The 19,626-nt window shown below is 37.5% G+C and overlaps 2 protein-coding genes across 6 annotated transcripts; both read left to right on the top strand.

The window, feature by feature from the left end:
• The first annotated feature begins 774 nt into the window (after positions 1-774).
• Positions 775-13,354, top strand: ogg1 (8-oxoguanine DNA glycosylase). Of its 5 annotated transcripts, none has more exons than XM_082187767.1 (8): positions 775-1,599; positions 3,742-3,897; positions 4,368-4,726; positions 8,965-9,144; positions 11,625-11,803; positions 12,315-12,462; positions 12,623-12,672; positions 12,756-13,354. In XM_082187767.1, the coding sequence occupies exons 2-8, from the start codon at positions 3,788-3,790 to the stop codon at positions 12,918-12,920; spliced, it is 1,191 nt and encodes a 396-aa protein (XP_082043893.1). In that variant the 5' UTR covers positions 775-1,599; positions 3,742-3,787; the 3' UTR covers positions 12,921-13,354. The 5 variants fall into 5 exon arrangements, with proteins under 5 accessions (XP_082043893.1, XP_082043891.1, XP_082043892.1 ...); XM_082187765.1 differs by lacking the exon at positions 775-1,599 and adding an exon at positions 2,070-2,181; XM_082187766.1 differs by lacking the exon at positions 775-1,599 and adding an exon at positions 2,640-2,753 and having other exon boundaries at positions 3,745-3,897.
• Positions 13,355-14,533: 1,179 nt separating this feature from the next.
• LOC309512201 (N-glycosylase/DNA lyase-like) lies at positions 14,534-16,479 on the top strand. The gene is made up of 4 exons (XM_082187672.1): positions 14,534-14,999; positions 15,513-15,660; positions 15,821-15,870; positions 15,954-16,479. Exons 1-4 carry the CDS (start codon positions 14,796-14,798, stop codon positions 16,116-16,118), a joined length of 567 nt encoding a protein of 188 aa, XP_082043798.1. The 5' UTR covers positions 14,534-14,795; the 3' UTR covers positions 16,119-16,479.
• Positions 16,480-19,626: the final 3,147 nt, after the last annotated feature.

The raw sequence follows: 19,626 nt of genomic DNA on the forward strand, positions 1-19,626 counted from the left end.
GAAATATTACAGAGGCATACTAAATTAACATAGTTTTTAGTAATTATAAGTATGATAGCAGTATGCACAAAATGTACTTAAACACAACTATAATTTGCGCTGCAATTGCCTTTTTAAGTGTATTTCCATTAGAATGGCGATACAATGCAATTGTACTGTAAGTGTGCTTAATTGCTCATGAATCTTGATTTTCATTAGTGTATTTTAGTGCACTTGAAGTTTAAAAAAAGTTGTTCCATTTTAGTATACTATTTACACTAGAAGTGTAGTCAAATAGATGTTAAATTGAATACACTTAACTATACTTGGATTTGACGAAAATAGTACAAAATGTAGAAAATATACTTAGTACACTTTATTAAACTATATTTTTAATAGAATTCTTTTTCACCTGGGAACAAAACAACAAATAGAAGGAAATAACAATGTTGTAATGAATGGACTCTGTAAGTTTGGGCATTGTAAGTTAAATGGAACTCTTTTGTATATTAAGAAAACGTCCCACAGGTCAATGCGATGAATATCAAGAGGAGGAAACAGTTAGGCACATTTTTATGTCATGCAGGAAATTTCCACAAGAAAGACAAGAGTTGAAATATCATTTACAAGAAATTGGTGTAGGGCAGTATAATGTAAAAAGTAGCCTATATTAGAATGCGGGAATAGTGATAAAGGGAGGAAATATTTATTTATTCATTTATTTTTTAAGGAGGACTGGACTGGAAAGATGAATATAATTATGAAGTGACAAGTTAATAGACTACAGGAAATTGTCTGTATATTCCACAGAGTTAATTGCCATAATAGGAGGGCTACAATGGATTGCACAGACTAAGCCAATTAGGACTGTGATCTGTTCAGATTCATCGTCAGCTCTTAAAATTATACTGTCTACAAGAAGTGACAGATAAGATTTAATGATGGAAATATATACATTATTGTACAGACTGAAAACCGAGGGTATAATAGTGTACTTCTGTTGGATACCGGCACTCATTGGGATAGTAGGAAATGAAACTGCTGATAAATTAGCAAAAAAAGGCATTAAACAAAAACTTAGTGAATATAAAAGTACCACTGGGGAGAAGTGAGGAAAAATCAGTGATTAAAAAGAAACTAGTAAATAAATGGCAACAAAGGTGCGAAAATAGCAGCACAGGGAGATGATATTATAATATTGAAAAATTAGTAGGAAAAGAACAGTGTTATGGAAGGTACAGAAAGGAAGAAGTAATGATCTCAAGATTAAGATTAGGACACCCAGGATTAAATTCAACACTTGCAATAATGGGGAAGCATGAAAATGGTATGATGAATGTGATGTTTTAGAAACAGTAGAGCATGTATTTTTTAAATGTAATAAATATGACGATCAACGAAGTAGTTTATTTAATAATATAAAGGATAGACCAGTAAATGTCACGGACCTCTTGGGAAAGGGATTGAGAGATTCTCAGAGATATGGGGCTGTTTTAACCTTTTTAAAGAATACAGGATTAGAGCATAGGATATAATGTATGGGGATTGTGACGCCCACCTTAAAGGTTGAGGAGCCCAGGGCGGAAGTTGGAGGAGCTGAACACGCAGCACCAGCAGAAGGTGGGTGAGGCATTACATCCACAAATAAAAGGAGAGAAGAGGGAAGGAATGTATATAAAAGGAATATACAGATGCATCACCCATGTAGGCTGTACAGTAGGTGGCGGTAATACTCCTAAGGAGTGAGCGGCCAGTAACAACAAGAAGAAGAAGCAGCAGAAGAACAATATGGCGAGCATACTGTCTATGATGGCGAGAAGTTTCACTCTCAGTACACTTCCGGCTTCTGAACTGGTTGAAGTTCCACTCTGATTCCATATGAGGGCTCTCACAGGACGAGTGCAGAATGAATGGAGGTCTATGGAGATATTGCTCTCAAAATCCACTTTTCTCAGGATATAATTTTTTGTCGAGTAATTTGAATATTGTTTTCGAAAGGGGATGCAAAGGGGATTACACATTGCTGGGTGTTAGATTTTTTTGAGTCACTTATTTGCTTTAAAAAGTCTTTTAAAGTGTCAATGACGTCATACACATCGTACGACCAGAGATACTGCTTTACGGCGATCCTTCAGTCACTTTGGTGCTTTCGCGCTCTGCACTTTCTTTTCTCTCGAGGCATCGACAACACAGCTGTCACAGGTAAATACACGTGCTAGAAGAGTTTTTGTTTTGTTTGTTTCTGGTCCCGCTTCGGATGCCACGATGCCATCAAGCTGTATCTCTGGTCGTAATCAGTCCTTCACTGACCAATCAGCGTTCATTAGCAGAATGCTAGTGTGTTATGGGCAACAACAACTCAACCTGTAAGAAATCGAAAGGACATAAGTACTCGTTCATTCAACTTTCGACCTATAACCCATGTTGAACTTGCAAAACCTACAATCAAATCTGAGATTTCTCAACGGCAATCGGGTGAAAGAGACAAATTTAGCCGTCTAGCCCCATTGACTCCCATTCATTTTGCACTCATGGCGAGCGCCCCCAGTGGAACTCTGGTGGAACTACAACCAAAATTCGGTACAATAGCCACAGTGGGCAGGCTCTCCGTAGACGGGCTCTGCTACAGGCAAAGAGCCTTCTATACTCTTTGCTACCATATACTGTCTATGTTTGCTACAGGTGGCAGTAATGCACATTTTTGAATGCCAACAGCCAGCCATAAAACACCGAAGAAGGAGAAGGAGAAGAAGAAGAAGGTAATGCGCCGAATGGTGTTCAATCTGTCATAAATTTTAATCGGAAAAAGAAGATAAATACAATGTTGAAGATTAGCCGATGGGCTGTCAGTTCATTAAGTGAAAATATGAAGAGTTCAGATGCAAAAGCCTCTAAATGCCATCTGAAATTTTCTTATAGAATGATCATTTTTATGAAGCTCGTATATTTAAATTCAATAATTTCACTTAAATGGCAATGAAGATTACCTATTAATTATCATTTAAGTGAAATTACTGAACTTAAATATACAAGCTTGATAAAAAATGATCATTCTATAAGAAAAATTCAGATGGCATTTAGAGGCTTTTGCATCTGAACTCTTCATATGTTTATTCGGCGTACTAAAAAAATAAAATAAAATAAAAAGTCAGAAAAACGCTCTCTTGCCTCCTTCGCAAAGCAGCGTTAAGTTTTGTTGTTGTTGCTAACATTGGAGGCTCGACTTTAAATCTGCTCTGCTGATGCTGAAACATCTAGACGGCGTTGTGAGTCTATTTATCTTTTCAGGGCTGATCAGGATAAACCAATCACCTCGTTTATTAGAGCTTACTAGGACGGGTTTCGATTTGTATCTCAGATACCAATCCTTGGAATTCATATATTTAAGCAATTTATTGTATACATTCCAATGTGTAACAATAAGAATTGAGGGAAAAACAAACAAAGTGCGCCCCTTGTCCATAGAACACAGTGATTAGCTGGCAACATTTTCTGCTCAATAGACTGCAAACATTTTGAACTTAAGTATATTTATTTCTGTGAAAAATAGTTGTTTCTGTTAATTCTGTCGTATAGAATATATACAGCGTGCACAAGATATATTAAGTAGGGTGTCTCTTTGTGCGCTACAGACCTCATTTTTTTAAACTTTTCTTCTGTGCAAACCATATGTGTATTTTCATAGCATGTTTTAATTTGTTTCAGTCTATTTTATTCTTTCCTTGAATTGTTGTTATAATTATTTCTATATTGTTATCACAGTAGCTGACTTGATATGTCCTGATGGTGTAAGGATCAAAGCTACATAATGTCCCAGCATGCTCTGCTCTCTGTGGGTTGTAAGGCGTGGCGGTCACTCACATGTCCACAGTCAGAGCTTCGGCTGGATTTCACTCTGGGATGTGGTCAGACCTTCAGGTAAACTATATTCTACTGTTTCATTGCTCTTCAAAAGAAACATTTCTTTTAAAAGGGTCACATTCTATGCTTTTGTAGCATTTGATTTACTCCCTGCAGACCATTTATAATGTTAGTCATTGTTTCTCATACCCAAGCCAATCTTATTTTTTTTATTTCACACCGTCTCTCACCCTAAGCATGCTGTTTTTATACTGTACCTTTAAGATGTCTGTGTAAATTGTGTTTTGACTGGCCTACCAAGACACATGTGAAATAATTAACAACATTTCCACCAAGCTGCTAAATACTGAGTAGGTACTGATATGTAAATATGGGCTGTATTTAAAAATACAGTAAGCAGCATACCATATATAGCACCCTGTAAGTAAAGTAATATTTCATTCTGTACAATGCCTTAAAATTAAAAAAAGTTTCTTTAAGCGTATGAATGTCTTTGTTCAATTGTTCATGATTGTCTATCTTTTTAGATGGCGTGAGACTGCAGATGGTCACTGGACGGGAGTAATGCGGGGAAAAGTGTGGACGCTTACTCAGACAGAGGATACATTATGGTACTATGTTTACAATCATCAAAAAAATCCAGGAACAGAAAACAGACAGAAACAAAAAGTGGAAGAGGAGGAGCAGTTATTGGGGAAGAGGTCAAAAAGAATGATTGACGTGAAGCAGGAAGAGGTGGGAATGTGCACAGTTATGTCAGAACCTGACATCAAAGAGGAGGAACTTCTGAGGGACTATTTCCAGTTAGGTGTAAAATTAGGGGATCTCTACAGGGACTGGAGCACCGCAGATCCACACTTTAAGCATACAGCTAACATCTTTACAGGTACATATCTAATTAATGGAATATTTTACCCAAAAATGAAAATTCTGTTATAATTTTCTCATGTCATATGATTTCCTCTTCAACACAAATGCAGTTATGCTGAATTTTCGTGATGCTCTTTTCCATATACTGAAAGAATCAGTGGCGTAGTGATATGAACTACATACAGTATGAACTACACTTATACCGTCAGCATGTGAGTTCTATGTAGTCCTGTGAGCAGAGCAGGGAGTGGATCAGTGAATGGCTATACCGCCTTTACCACAAACAAGTCCAGAGAAATTTCATTTCGGCACGTTATTTGAGTGGACTTTGCTTTTACGGTGATCGTGAGTGCATGAGTGGAGCGTTTGGGCCGTGAGCGACAGAAGAGAGCGCAGCACACACACGGAACGAAATACTGAGCAGTTGCTTCGAAGCTGTGCATCTTTGGAAGCGGAGCCGCTTGCAAAGTTTAAAACATGCTGTACACTGAGAGGAGGGGTGGGGCGCCATATTTTCGGCCTTTTTTCTCTTTTGGCCAAAAAGCAAAAATGCCATTTTTGGCCGATAATTTTTAGCGGCTGATATTTCGGTGAATATAGTATTTACCTTTTATGGACATTTTTACCTTTTTTAAATCCATTTTTTAAACCTATCATCTTTTGTGTCAATTTCATACATTTAATCAAATTTAATTATAATGATAAGACACAATAGGGCTGTTACCAATCAAATTAAATAAGTATCTACAAAATCCATCTTGGGCAACGGAGAGGAGAAACAGAAGTGGCATTTAGATGCATTTACACCGACTGTTCAATGCAGCTCAGAGGTGACAAATTAATAACCTGCAGCTACAAATGCATAAATAATGTTTTGATGTTTTAAACAATTTATATTTGAAATGATTTAAAACATGAAAAGATACTTTAAATGTGAAATTAAAACCGCCAGTACTAGCCAATGGGGCAGCAAGTCACCGTTAATGAGTGAGTCATTGAGATTCAACCGATTCATTCAAACGGCTGATAATTCAGGAAGCATTTGACTTAATCCATCTTAGTAATTGATTCAACGGTAAAGCTTTACAATAAGGTTCATTAGTTAACATTAGTTAACTACTTTAGTTAACATGAACTAATAATGAACAATACTTCTACAGCATTTATTTATCTTTGTCAATGTTAATTTCTACATTAACTAATACATTCTTAAAATCAAAAGTTGTATTAGTTAATGCACTGTGAACTAACATGAACAAACAATGAACAGCTGTATTTTTTGTTAACAAAGATGAATAAATACAGTAAAAAAATGTATTGCTCATGGTTAGTTTATGTTAATTAATTAACTAATAAACCTTATTGTAAAGTGTTACCTATTCAACTGATTCATTCAAAAGCTGATTCATTCAGTAAGGAAACACGGGTGTGTGTTGCTCAGAGATGCAATTACAGTGCTGTGGCTTTGTTTTGAGCTATTTTGGTTGGCGAAATAGAGCATAAACAGGCAATATGGTGTCTAAAATGTAAGTCACTTAATATTAACTTCTTGTTTATTAAACTAAAGTTTATTTAATATCACATTTGTTATCATGCTGATATCTGGAGAAAAACTGCACTCTTCGTGTGATATTTATTAATTATATTAAATTATATAAATTAGACTAAATCACGCGGTGAAAGCGTGCACTCAAAACGCACACCTGCACTAGTCTAATCTACTAGACTACATCACTTAGACTGTGTGCACTCTCTCTGTGTGTGAGTGTGTGTGTGAGGGATATACTCGATAATGTCAGATTGCACATTGTTAAAACAACAATTACGATACTATCGCAGACAATATATATCGCATACCCCTAATAAAGAGTGATACGAACAGTAACAATGGTGTCAGTTTTACCTTATCTAATCGTCCTCATCCTTTGGAGTGTGTGCAAAGTAAATTAGCTTTTTCCCCCAAAAAAAGTTAATAAAGAGATTGTAAAACTAATCCATATTGAGAGGTTTAGTCCATATTTTCTGAAGAGACCCTCTTTATATAATGAACAGATAATTTAGACTTTTATTCACATTTAAAGGGTAACTAAACCCTAAACCAACTTTTTTCAGTTAATGATCTGTAAGACTGGGGCTTTATTAGTGCTGTTCATTGATTCAAGTAGTTTTTTTGACATTTGTGTTTAAAGTGTTTTAATTTTACAAAATATGGTGTAAAAACGTCTGAGTGCTGCCCTCTTCAGGTTGAACAGTGGCTACTGCAGTTGAATTTTCCTATTGGAAGTTGTGGTACCCTCTGACGTCAGAGGGTACCAACTAACCACGCCCTCGCCTGCAGAGAGATACGTCACAGATGCACGCCCCCTCTCCACTGGGCTCTGCCTACTTTTCCAGCATTTTTCAAATATTGCCAGTGGGTGGAGTCAGGCTCTGACCAGGGGTTTAGTTACCCTTTAAAGGGATACTCCACTTTTTTTGGAAATAGGCTCATTTTACAACTCCCCCAACGCCCACTTTTAGCATAGCTTAGCATAATGAATTGAACCGGACAAGACCATTAGCATCTCTCTCAAAAAAATTAACAAAGAGTTTTGATATTTTTCCTATTTAAAACTTGACTCTTCTGTAGTTGCATCGTGTACTAAGACCGACGTAAAATGAAAAGTTGCGATTTTCTAGGCTGATATGGCAAGGAACTATACTCTCATTCCTGCGTAATAATCAAGAAACTTTGCTGCCGTACCATGAGTCCAGCAGGCGTAATGATATGACGCAGCACCTGATAATAGTCCCCAGCTCAGTAGCCTATTATCAGGCGGCATGCGCTGCGTCATATCATTGCAGCAAAGTTTCTTGACACACACACACACACACACACACACACACACACACACACACACACACACACTCACACACAGAGAGATTGCACACAGTCTAAGTGATGTAGAACAAAGTAACCTCATTGGTTCTTGCAGAAGCTCAAATGTGCTGTGTAACACATGAGAATGAACCTCATTGGTTCTTGCACGTGAAGCGAATATACTTGAGCTTCCGTTTACCGCAACTGATGTGTGAGTTGATGAATGTTTATATGTGACTAAAAGCCTAAATTCAATCTGTTCATCATGTAAAGCAATCGAGTCTCTTCAGAAAATTTGGACTAAACCGCTTGATTAATATGGATTAGTTTTACGATCTCTTTATAAACTTTTTGAAGTGTCAAAGTGGAAGTTGCTAGCTCTCCGAAGATGAATGAAAGTCTTACGGGTTTGGAACGACATGAGGGTGAGTAATTAATGACAGAATTTTCATTTTTGGGTGAACTATCCCTTTAAGGCAAGTAGTGAATGTTTTATGAGCAGTAGGATAACTAAATTCATCTGCACAGTCACGCAGAGCCGAAGCACAAACAAAATGCATGCAGTTTTGTTTTTAACCGTTAGAAGGGACAAAAAAGTTACATAGTGTACCTTTAAGATGTAAAAATAATTCATGGACTAGTTTTATACTTTTATGGTGCATTGCCAGACACTTTGAAACCAGTTGATTATTGTATGTTTTCAAACAACTTGAGGGTAACAATCACAGTATTTTCTTCTCTTTTCAAGGTGTACACGTGTAATTTTTCAGTTTAAAGATGATTTACACACATCATATTTGTATCTATTAACATATCTGTATCTATTCTAACAACTATTTTTAACATTGATAATATTAAGGAATGTTTCTTGAGCACTAAATATAAGTATATTAGAATGATTTCTGAAGGATCATGTGACATTGAAAACGGGGCTGCTGAAAATTCAGCACAGGAAAAACAATCGCATTTTACAATATATTCAAATTAAAAATAGTTATCTTAAATTGTAATATTTCACAATATTACTGTTGTTACTGTATTTTTGATCAAATAAACTGAGCCTTTGTCAGCATAAGAGATTTATTTTAGAAACAAAAAAAAAATCTAAAACTTTTGACCGATAGTTTAAGTAGCCTAATAAAAGCTGATTTATTTGACAGGAAGCAGATTGCTTCATAGGCCAGACATGTTGAAATCACATGATCAGCCTAATACTAGTCACTTTTTTGACGAAACAAACTTTGTGTCTATAGATCCAAGACGACTGAGCAAGTGCAACATAAACACAAATGCTGTCTTTTTGTGCAAAAGTGCTGTCTTTTGAACAGTGGTTCTTAATAAAAAAAAAAAATTTTTAATGTGTGTGGATGTGTCTGTCTTTTTGAATATTTCAGGAGTGCGTTTGTTACGTCAAGATCCCGTGGAGTGTCTTTTCTCATTCATCTGTAGCTCTAATAATCACATTTCACGGATTCAGGGCATGGTTGACAGACTGTGTCAGACACTCGGGACTCTCCTCTGCAAGATTGATGATGTGGCCTATTATGATTTCCCCCCTCTGCAAGATCTTACAGGTAGAATTATTATTTTTTGTATAATATGACTTGTGTTTGTTTGCTTGGTTTTATTGTATTTATATGATATTTGTATTTTTGTAATTGAATTTTTGCCATGAAAATAGCCTTAGATGCTGACATGGCATTAAATAAAACTATCTATCTTACAAGTCAAATCAATTCAAGTCACCTTCAAGATGATAGGAAATTACCATAAGGCTTTACAACAGCTTTAGGATAAAGTTATTGTCCAGCTAAAGTTAGTTTTGATTGATTGATTCACTTCCGTTGCGAAGAACGTGAAGGACTATAATGCGTTAAGAGCTCGCTCAAGTACTGCGGCGCTAAACCATTTAGTGCTTTGTAAGTGATCAGCAATATTTAAAAATGTTTACGATGTTTAATAGGGAGCCAATGCAGTGTTGACAGAACCGGGCTAATAGGGTCATACTCCCTGGTTCTGGTAAGAACTCTAACTGCTGCATTTATATGCTTACCGGTAGCTATACTAGCACTCTACTGTCATGCAATGTTTTTGTTTTTTTCACACAATCATTTTGTCAGTGATCAAAAAAGTAAAAGTAGCTTTAAATAATGTACAAAATAAACACTCAAGAATGTTTCACTGGTCTCTAAGTTAGTTTTCTGTTTTAAGTAGTTTTTTTATAATCACTGTTTTAAGTTGTTGGGGTGCTTTCTTCATGTTTGTATTTATTTCATATTATCTACATAACACCACTCGCCTCTTAGACATCAAATACAGATATTTGCAGTGAAACTTCACAATGGTGTCTGCAGAGGAGCTAATGGACTCCTATTTCATACCTTTTGAGCTACCACCAAATTCTACCATACAACAATTGAAGTGTCTTATATGGATTCAATTTATAAATAAATTATACTTAGCCGTTTACTCTTACTAAATCGCACAGAACAGAATGAAGCAGCCGATAAAATGGAATGAAGTCCTTAATTGAGCTAATCTAACCCATTAAACATATTGAATTAATTTCAACCAAACTCATCATCCATGACGACTCTGATACTTTTACATATAGCTATACAATAAAATCTGCATTTGCATGTTAACATTTAGTGACACTTTTCAATGAAACAAATTATATTTAAAATATCAATATAATAAAAACATGAAGGGTAGATGTTTGTCAGGTCTCTCACATATGAAGTATTGCAGTGTTTAAAGCATGTATTTGTTTCATTTAAAGAGCGCTGGTAACACACCCTTTAATCTCATTCAAGCTGATCTGTGATTTACTTCAGACATCTGTCTGAGGAGAAATGGCGAAATGCGGTTACAGAATTTACCAGCCATTGCTTTCTCAGACAAGCTTAGCTGAATTAAAGCTTTTAAAAAAACTTTTAACACTGTATTTTTAATACGATGTACACGATAAAGTCAGAAATGTCAGAATATGTCCTCTTCCGTCTCTGAAAATATACAGACTGTAAAATCTTCTTGGGAACACTTTCGGAAACTAGGTAACAACTGCTCATTATAAACACAAACAACCGGAAACTAGCAAACAGTTTTATTGCAGTCTTTTTTTGTTGTTGTCTGAGCATACAATAGGATATAATGAAATATAAAAAAAATAAATACCAAAAAAAGCACATGGGGGCCTGCATTTTAAATATCTGCAGTAATTTTAGTTAGTGACACTTTTGCCACAATATCTTGTTAATTTCTGACCCTGGTACATACCAAATAATTAAAAGAATAGACATGAAATGTTGATTTGAGTTTAATGGTTAGTTCACATACAAATTCACCCTAGGCTTTTGTTAAGGAAAATGATGTCCCTTCATTAAAAGTACATTCACCCAAAACTTCATAAAGTTAATAAAATGCAAGAAAACTTAATCCATATGAATTGGGAAAGTTTGATCACTTTATATGATTTAGGCTTTTGTTCACAATATAAAACATTGATCAACGCACATTCTGTAGATAGCAGATCAAATATGATAAATAGAAACTCAAACGTGCTTGCTTGATGCACAAGGTTTATTCTCATGTGTAATGCAAGCACATTTGAGCTTCCGCAAGAACCAATGAGGTTTGTTCTCGCACATCGAGCATGTACCACTGACTATCCTTTTACCATATTTGATGTGCTCTGTGTATCTATGTTGATTTAATGTTTATATATGAATATCCCTCGGGTGAACTATCCCTTCAAATAATAAAACATTTTTTAGAAGAAAGATCATAGACTTATCTGAGATGTGAAAATACCACATATATATAAGAAATGGGTTGCCAGTGACAACAGTTATTTATATAGTTTAGCATTCTTATGCTAAACTATTTGGCTGCTGAATGCCAATATTGACCATCACAATCATATATTCCAGACAGACTAATAAGAGTAAATGTGTTTAAAAACCAAAATCATTGACACCACAATGCAAAATTAAACAAGCACTGAAAAGGATAATGCTTAATATTTTAATGTTTGTTTGTATATCTGTGACAGACCCTAGTGTGGAGATGCGTTTGCGAGACTTGGGTTTTGGCTACCGTGCTCGTTTCCTGCAGCAGAGCTCACAAATCATTGTGAACTCTCATGGCCCTGACTGGCTCCAGTCGCTCCGCAGCGCCCCCTACCTGCAGGCCAGAGATGCACTGAGAACTCTTCCTGGAGTTGGTCTCAAAGTAATTATTTGTTAAGCCTGCATTTTTATATAAAAATACTCTTTGCATAGCAGTACATGAATGCATACACTTTTACCCTCGCAATTGCAACGCAAGTACACGTTGCGTGCTCAGCTTTGCTCAAAGGCGTGAAGCCGTGAAGTTCCATCTTCTATGGAGGATTTTCTCTTCCAGGTCAATCACTATCATGGCAGTCTAAAGCTGAAGTTAAAGTTAGGTAAATTGTCAGTGCTTAAAGCTACTTGATTAATATTAATATATTCAAACGTTTGATTAACTCCATTATCAAGTACAGTATGTACAATGGGACACATGCTTGCAATACATTTGCATTGGGTATGTTTCTAGCATATGCTCCTTTATTACCTCTACTGGCATAGTTCCCTTTACATGAGGGCTTTTATTTTATTTCAGCCGAACTGTCCTGATCGTTCTAGCTGTTAAACGCATAGATTTATCATATCTGCAAACATCTGTGTTACATCTGAAATGTATATTTGCTTGGGATCAGGTGGCTGACTGTGCATGTCTGATGTCACTGGACAAGTTTGAGGCTCTTCCTGTGGACACACATGTGTGGCAGATCGCCAAACGTGACTACAACTTTGCTGCGGGTAACAGCCAGAAGACCTTGACTGATAGAGTCTACAAAGAGATTGGTTAGTACCTATAATATACTCTGCCTGGCAACCACACAACAGTCAATTTGTGCCTGTGAGTTTTAAACTGACAAACTCGCGTTGTCTCAAAAAAAGTAGTAGTAAAAATCTACTTTAAAAGTAAAGTAAATGAGGTATATTTTTGATTCTCTTTTTCTAGGTGACTTCTTTAGAAAACTCTGGGGTCCCTATGCTGGCTGGGCACAGTCTGTGAGTAATACTGTACAACTTTCATTGGATAATAATATTTATATATTTTTTTGACCACTTTATTGTTTCTTTTTGTGTCTCAGGTACTTTTTTGTGCTGATCTAAAGAAGTTTCAGAAGCTGAGAGAAGAGGTTCCTGTAATGAAAGATGAGAAAACTGAGCTGAAGAACAAGATGAAAAAGAGAAGATATGACGGTTATAAAGAAGAACAGAAAAGAGAAAAAGGCAATAAGCATCAGAGGTCATAAGATCAAATGAAAACATTTATCTATTATCAACTCAGTGTGTGTGTTTTTTTTAAGTGGGGATAGGATGCATCTTTTGAAAATCTACTTTTATATATACACACACACACACACACACACACACACACACACACACACACACACACACACACACACACACACACACACACACACACACACACACACACACACACACACACACACACACACACACACACACACACACACACACACACACACACATATATATATATATATATATAATTTAATTAATTCATTATCAGAATTACAAACTGCTCAGTTTGATTGGTAATTTCAAGGAAGGAACAACATTTTCCACTGTGTATGATAAATGTGCAGTTAAACACTGAAGGTTCTGTTGTTGTTTGTTGTAAAACAGTTTTTTTGCAAAAAAAATGTAAAATCAATCTTTTTTTATTTTTTTTTAAAGAAACAGATAAAATATACATTTTGATAACTATTGTTTTTATATGTTGTTTTTTTTCCCCCTCAGTTTTTAAAAATAATAAAATTCTGCATTTGCCTGAAATTTTCTATTTTGTTGAAGCAATAGCCTCATGGGCAGAGCTCCAATATGTCTCGCAATAGCCTTACAGGTGACCCAAGTTTAATTACCGGCTTGGTCTTGATCATGTGCCCAAGTCTTCTCCTTTGTCGTTTCCTGTCTCTCCTTCACTCTTATCCCATAAAGGCTCTCAGGACATCAAATTCAAATTCACTCTTTGCCAGGTATAGCAGTTACATAAAGCAGAGCTGCACTTATAAACTACATTATTATAGGCATTATACAGAGGCAATAATAAAAAAATGGCATCAAAACTTTACAGGCTGAAATGCACATTTACAGGTATGACCTAGACACCATAAATTAAAACAATTACTTGGCATAAATGTGGGCAATTTGGTGGTTGCAAACTGCTCTAAAAGTGCGAGCAAATTTGAGACGCAGATTATATCCACATGCAAGTTACTGAATCCGCATTCAATGTGGAGCGGCTCTCGCACTGTATGACGTTACAAAAAAGGAGTTGTCTAATCCTGTTCCGTTTACACAGCAAGGATATGTAAGGATGAAAATACAGTTGCGAGTCCTGAAAAAACACAGGTGGTGTGTGTTCGTTTATAGAATGCGATTGTCACTGCTATAAACTCCCATATATAAAAATAATTATTTGAAAATAATTCTAGGCTTCAGCCCATGGAAGCCCGTGCGTTAATGTGCCCCTGGGCCTGAATGCATATGTGACGCTTCACGTTTTCTGGTCCAGGAAAAGAAGGCGTTCGGGTACAACCAGCTGCTGTGCAACACTTTAAAGTTTTTATTTAACAAAAGCTTCTCTGAAAAAAAATCTTTTCTTGCAATCTTGCTCTCTTTCTGCAACAAAACCACACCCCCTTGCCACATACTCAGACTGCCTTACTCAGGCCAGACATTCTTCCACCACCTGGGACAACTCAGGTCCCAGATCCCAGTCTTTAACCGTTAGAAGGGACAAAAAAAGTTACATAGTTACAGTTACATCTGTGTATCTATGTTGATTTAATGTTTATATATGAATATCCCTCGGGTGAACTATCCCTTCAAATAATAAAACATTTTTTAGAAGAAAGATCATAGACTTATATGAGATGTGAAAATACCACATATATATAAGAAATGGGTTGCCAGTGACAACAGTTATTTATATAGTTTAGCATTCTTATGCTAAACTATTTGGCTGCTGAATCCCAGTATTGACCATCACAATCATATATTCCAGACAGACTAATAAGAGTAAATGTGTTTAAAAACCAAAATCATTGACACCACAATGCAAAATTAAACAAGCACTGAAAAGGATAATGCTTAATATTTGAATGTTTGTTTGTATATCTGTGACAGACCCTAGTGTGGAGATGCGTTTGCGAGACTTGGGTTTTGGCTACCGTGCTCGTTTCCTGCAGCAGAGCTCACAAATCATTGTGAACTCTCATGGCCCTGACTGGCTCCAGTCGCTCCGCAGCGCCCCCTACCTGCAGGCCAGAGATGCACTGAGAACTCTTCCTGGAGTTGGTCTCAAAGTAATTATTTGTTAAGCCTGCATTTTTATATAAAAATACTCTTTGCATAGCAGTACATGAATGCATACACTTTTACCCTCGCAATTGCAACGCAAGTACACGTTGCATGCTCAGCTTTGCTCAAAGGCGTGTGATACCGTGAAGTTCCATCTTCTATGGAGGATTTTCTCTTCCAGGTCAATCACTATCATGGCAGTCTAAAGCTGAAGTTAAAGTTAGGTAAATTGTCAGTGCTTAAAGCTACTTGATTAATATTAATATATTCAAACGTTTGATTAACTCCATTATCAAGTACAGTATGTACAATGGGACACATGCTTGCAATACATTTGCATTGGGTATGTTTCTAGCATATGCTCCTTTATTACCTCTACTGGCATAGTTCCCTTTACATGAGGGCTTTTATTTTATTTCAGCCGAACTGTCCTGATCGTTCTAGCTGTTAAACGCATAGATTTATCATATCTGCAAACATCTGTGTTACATCTGAAATGTATATTTGCTTGGGATCAGGTGGCTGACTGTGCATGTCTGATGTCACTGGACAAGTTTGAGGCTCTTCCTGTGGACACACATGTGTGGCAGATCGCCAAACGTGACTACAACTTTGCTGCGGGTAACAGCCAGAAGACCTTGACTGATAGAGTCTACAAAGAGATTGGTTAGTACCTATAATATACTCTGCCTGGCAACCACACAACAGTCAATTTGTGCCTGTGAGTTTTAAACTGACAAACTCGCGTTGTCTCAAAAAAAGTAGTAGTAAAAATCTACTTTAAAAGTAAAGTAAATGAGGTATATTTTTGATTCTCTTTTTCTAGGTGACTTCTTTAGAAAACTCTGGGGTCCCTATGCTGGCTGGGCACAGTCTGTGAGTAATACTGTACAACTTTCATTGGATAATAATATTTATATATTTTTTTGACCACTTTATTGTTTCTTTTTGTGTCTCAGGTACTTTTTTGTGCTGATCTAAAGAAGTTTCAGAAGCTGAGAGAAGAGGTTCCTGTAATGAAAGATGAGAAAACTGAGCTGAAGAACAAGATGAAAAAGAGAAGATATGACGGATATAAAGAAGAACAGAAAAGAGAAAAAGGCAATAAGCATCAGAGGTCATAAGATCAAATGAAAACATTTATCTATTATCAACTCAGTGTGTGTGTTTTTTGTTTTTTTTTAAGTGGGGATAGGATGCATCTTTTGAAAATCTACTTATATACACACACACACACACACACACACACACACACACACACACACTGTACATATATATATATATATATATATATATATATATATATATATAATTTAATTAATTCATTATCAGAATTACAAACTGCTCAGTTTGATTGGTAATTTCAAGGAAGGAACAACATTTTCCACTGTGTATGATAAATGTGCAGTTAAACACTGAAGGTTCTGTTGTTGTTTGTTGTAAAACAGTTTTTTTGCAAAAAAAATGTAAAATCAATCTTTTTTTATTTTTTTTTAAAGAAACAGATAAAATATACATTTTGATAACTATTGTTTTTATATGTTGTTTTTTTTCCCCCTCAGTTTTTAAAAATAATAAAATTCTGCATTTGCCTGAAATTTTCTATTTTGTTGAAGCAATAGTCTCATGGGCAGAGCTCCAATATGTCTCGCAATAGCCTTACAGGTGACCCAAGTTTAATTACCGGCTTGGTCTTGATCATGTGCCCAAGTCTTCTCCTTTGTCGTTTCCTGTCTCTCCTTCACTCTTATCCCATAAAGGCTCTCAGGACATCAAATTCAAATTCACTCTTTGCCAGGTATAGCAGTTACATAAAGCAGAGCTGCACTTATAAACTACATTATTATAGGCATTATACAGAGGCAATAATAAAAAAATGGCATCAAAACTTTACAGGCTGAAATGCACATTTACAGGTATGACCTAGACACCATAAATTAAAACAATTACTTGGCATAAATGTGGGCAATTTGGTGGTTGCAAACTGCTCTAAAAGTGCGAGCAAATTTGAGACGCAGATTATATCCACATGCAAGTTACTGAATCCGCATTCAATGTGGAGCGGCTCTCGCACTGTATGACGTTACAAAAAAGGAGTTGTCTAATCCTGTTCCGTTTACACAGCAAGGATATGTAAGGATGAAAATACAGTTGCGAGTCCTGAAAAAACACAGGTGGTGTGTGTTCGTTTATAGAATGCGATTGTCACTGCTATAAACTCCCATATATAAAAATAATTATTTGAAAATAATTCTAGGCTTCAGCCCATGGAAGCCCGTGCGTTAATGTGCCCCTGGGCCTGAATGCATATGTGACGCTTCACGTTTTCTGGTCCAGGAAAAGAAGGCGTTCGGGTACAACCAGCTGCTGTGCAACACTTTAAAGTTTTTATTTAACAAAAGCTTCTCTGAAAAAAAATCTTTTCTTGCAATCTTGCTCTCTTTCTGCAACAAAACCACGCCCCCTTGCCACATACTCAGACTGCCTTACTCAGGCCAGACATTCTTCCACCACCTGGGACAACTCAGGTCCCAGATCCCAGTCTGAGGTCCCAGTCGCACCTGCCCATGATCTGTGTGTAAGCCCAGATTCTGTACTTCCTCTCGACCAATTGCGCAGTTTCTTAAGTTTGCTGAGTCCCTCCATGGGCAACGACCTCAGAACTGCCCTCGTGTGTCACATATGCCACGTCCTATCATTAATGTAAATTATGTCATCAAGGTTGGCTGTGGTGTATGCCTGGTGGGGATGGAAGACACTGTCCATGAGACGCTGGAACGTAGGTGGGGCCCTGAACAAACTAAGGAAGTGTAGCAAATTGGTGTGATCCAAACGGCCATTTTCTCTTGGGACATTGACGTTCCCCTTTTCAAATCTAGTGTCGGAACAAAATTGAGCTTTACCCAACCGATCGAGCAACTCGTTAACCCTGGGCATTAGATAAGCATCAATTTTCGACACTGCTTTTACCTTTCGTTCACGAGTTCACACTAACAAATAAGTCAGATAGAATAAATGCGTATTTGGCGTGCTGTCCGAGGAGAGGGCTCCGGGCTCGGTATTCGGCCCGAACCCAGAGTACTCCCCCCGTATTCCTGGCTGTGAAAGAACAAGCCAAGAGTGAGGAGTTGGGGTGGTGGAGGGATGCTGAAAACTGTCAAGGAATGTTAGGTGAGTTGACAGAGTGAATATATATATGCTTCCTCTCATGCTGATAGGGTAGACATGGTAATTGTTTGATGACGAGTTGATTGATTGATTATTTGAACGTGCTCCTCCCGAACTTTGTTTATAAAACATCATTTCACGAGTTCACACTAACAAATAAGTCAGATAGAATAAATGCGTATTTGGCGTGCTGTCCGAGGAGAGGGCTCCGGGCTCGGTATTCGGCCCGAACCCAGAGTACTCCCCCCAAAAAGCTGCAAATAAATGCAGGACAGCCGCCATGATGATGTTGATAACCCCCCAAAAACTTGCAGAGTGCAAAGCTTAAGGTATCAGAAGTGGAAAGGGGTAAGTTGCTGGAAGGCTTCCTGTGACGTCGGACGGGAGTTGGTTGTCATGACGTCGGATGGGTGTGCCTCTAACGTGGTAGGCTGGGGATGGTCATATGTGATGTACTTCTGCGGAAGCGGAGAAGAATGGTATAACCGTTGCAGTGGAAGCAAGTTTGATGGAGAACTAGCTCTAGAGATGAACCTGCTGCGGCATTGAATCAAACTTGCTTTGGCTTGCTTTTCAAATATCTGATGACAAAGGATGGATAATAGAGTACTTGTGGGAACAGAAGAGTAAACTGCTACGGGGAACGGAGCTCCTGCGGGAGTGGAGCAAACTTGCTTTCAATTTGCTTTTAAATATCCAAAACTATTTTAGAACTGAACTGAGCTCCTGCGGGAGCGGAGTAGATGACACTGCTGCGGCAGTGGACAAGTTTAGATGGAGTAACTGAGCTCCTGTGGGAGTGGAGTAGATGACACTGCTGCGGCACCAGACAAGTTTGTACGGAGTAACGGAGCTCCTGTGGGAGCGGAGTAGATGACACTGCTGCGGCAGTGGACAAGTTTAGATGGAGTAACTGAGCTCATGTGGGAGTGGAGTAGATGACACTGCTGTGGCAGTGGACAAGTCTGGACGGAGTAACGAAGCTCCTGCGGGAGCGGAGTAGATGACACTGCTGCGGCAGTGGACCAAACTTGCTTTTCAACTTGCTTTTAAATATCCAAAACAATTTTGGACATAGAACTGAGCTCCTGCAAGAGTGGAGTAGATGACACTGCTGCGGCAGTGGAGCAAGTTTGGACGGAGTAACGGAGCTCCAGAGGGAGCGGAGTAGCTGACACTGCTGCGGCAGTGGACCAAACTTGCTTTCAATTTGCTTTTAAATATCCAAACTATTTTGGACATAGAACTGAGCTCCTGCAAGAGTGGAGTAGATGACACTGCTGCGGCAGTGGAGCAAGTTTGGACGGAGTAACGGAGCTCCTGCGGGAGCGGATTAGATGACACTGCTGCGGCAGTGGACCAAACTTGCTTTTCAACTTGCTTTTAAATATCCAAAACAATTTTGGACATAGAACTGAGCTCCTGCAAGAGAGGAGTAGATGACACTGCTGCGGCAGTGGAGCA

The sequence above is a fragment of the Leuciscus leuciscus genome (assembly GCF_965113295.1).
Source record: "Leuciscus leuciscus genome assembly, chromosome: 13".
Classification (NCBI taxonomy): Eukaryota; Metazoa; Chordata; class Actinopteri; order Cypriniformes; family Leuciscidae; genus Leuciscus; species Leuciscus leuciscus.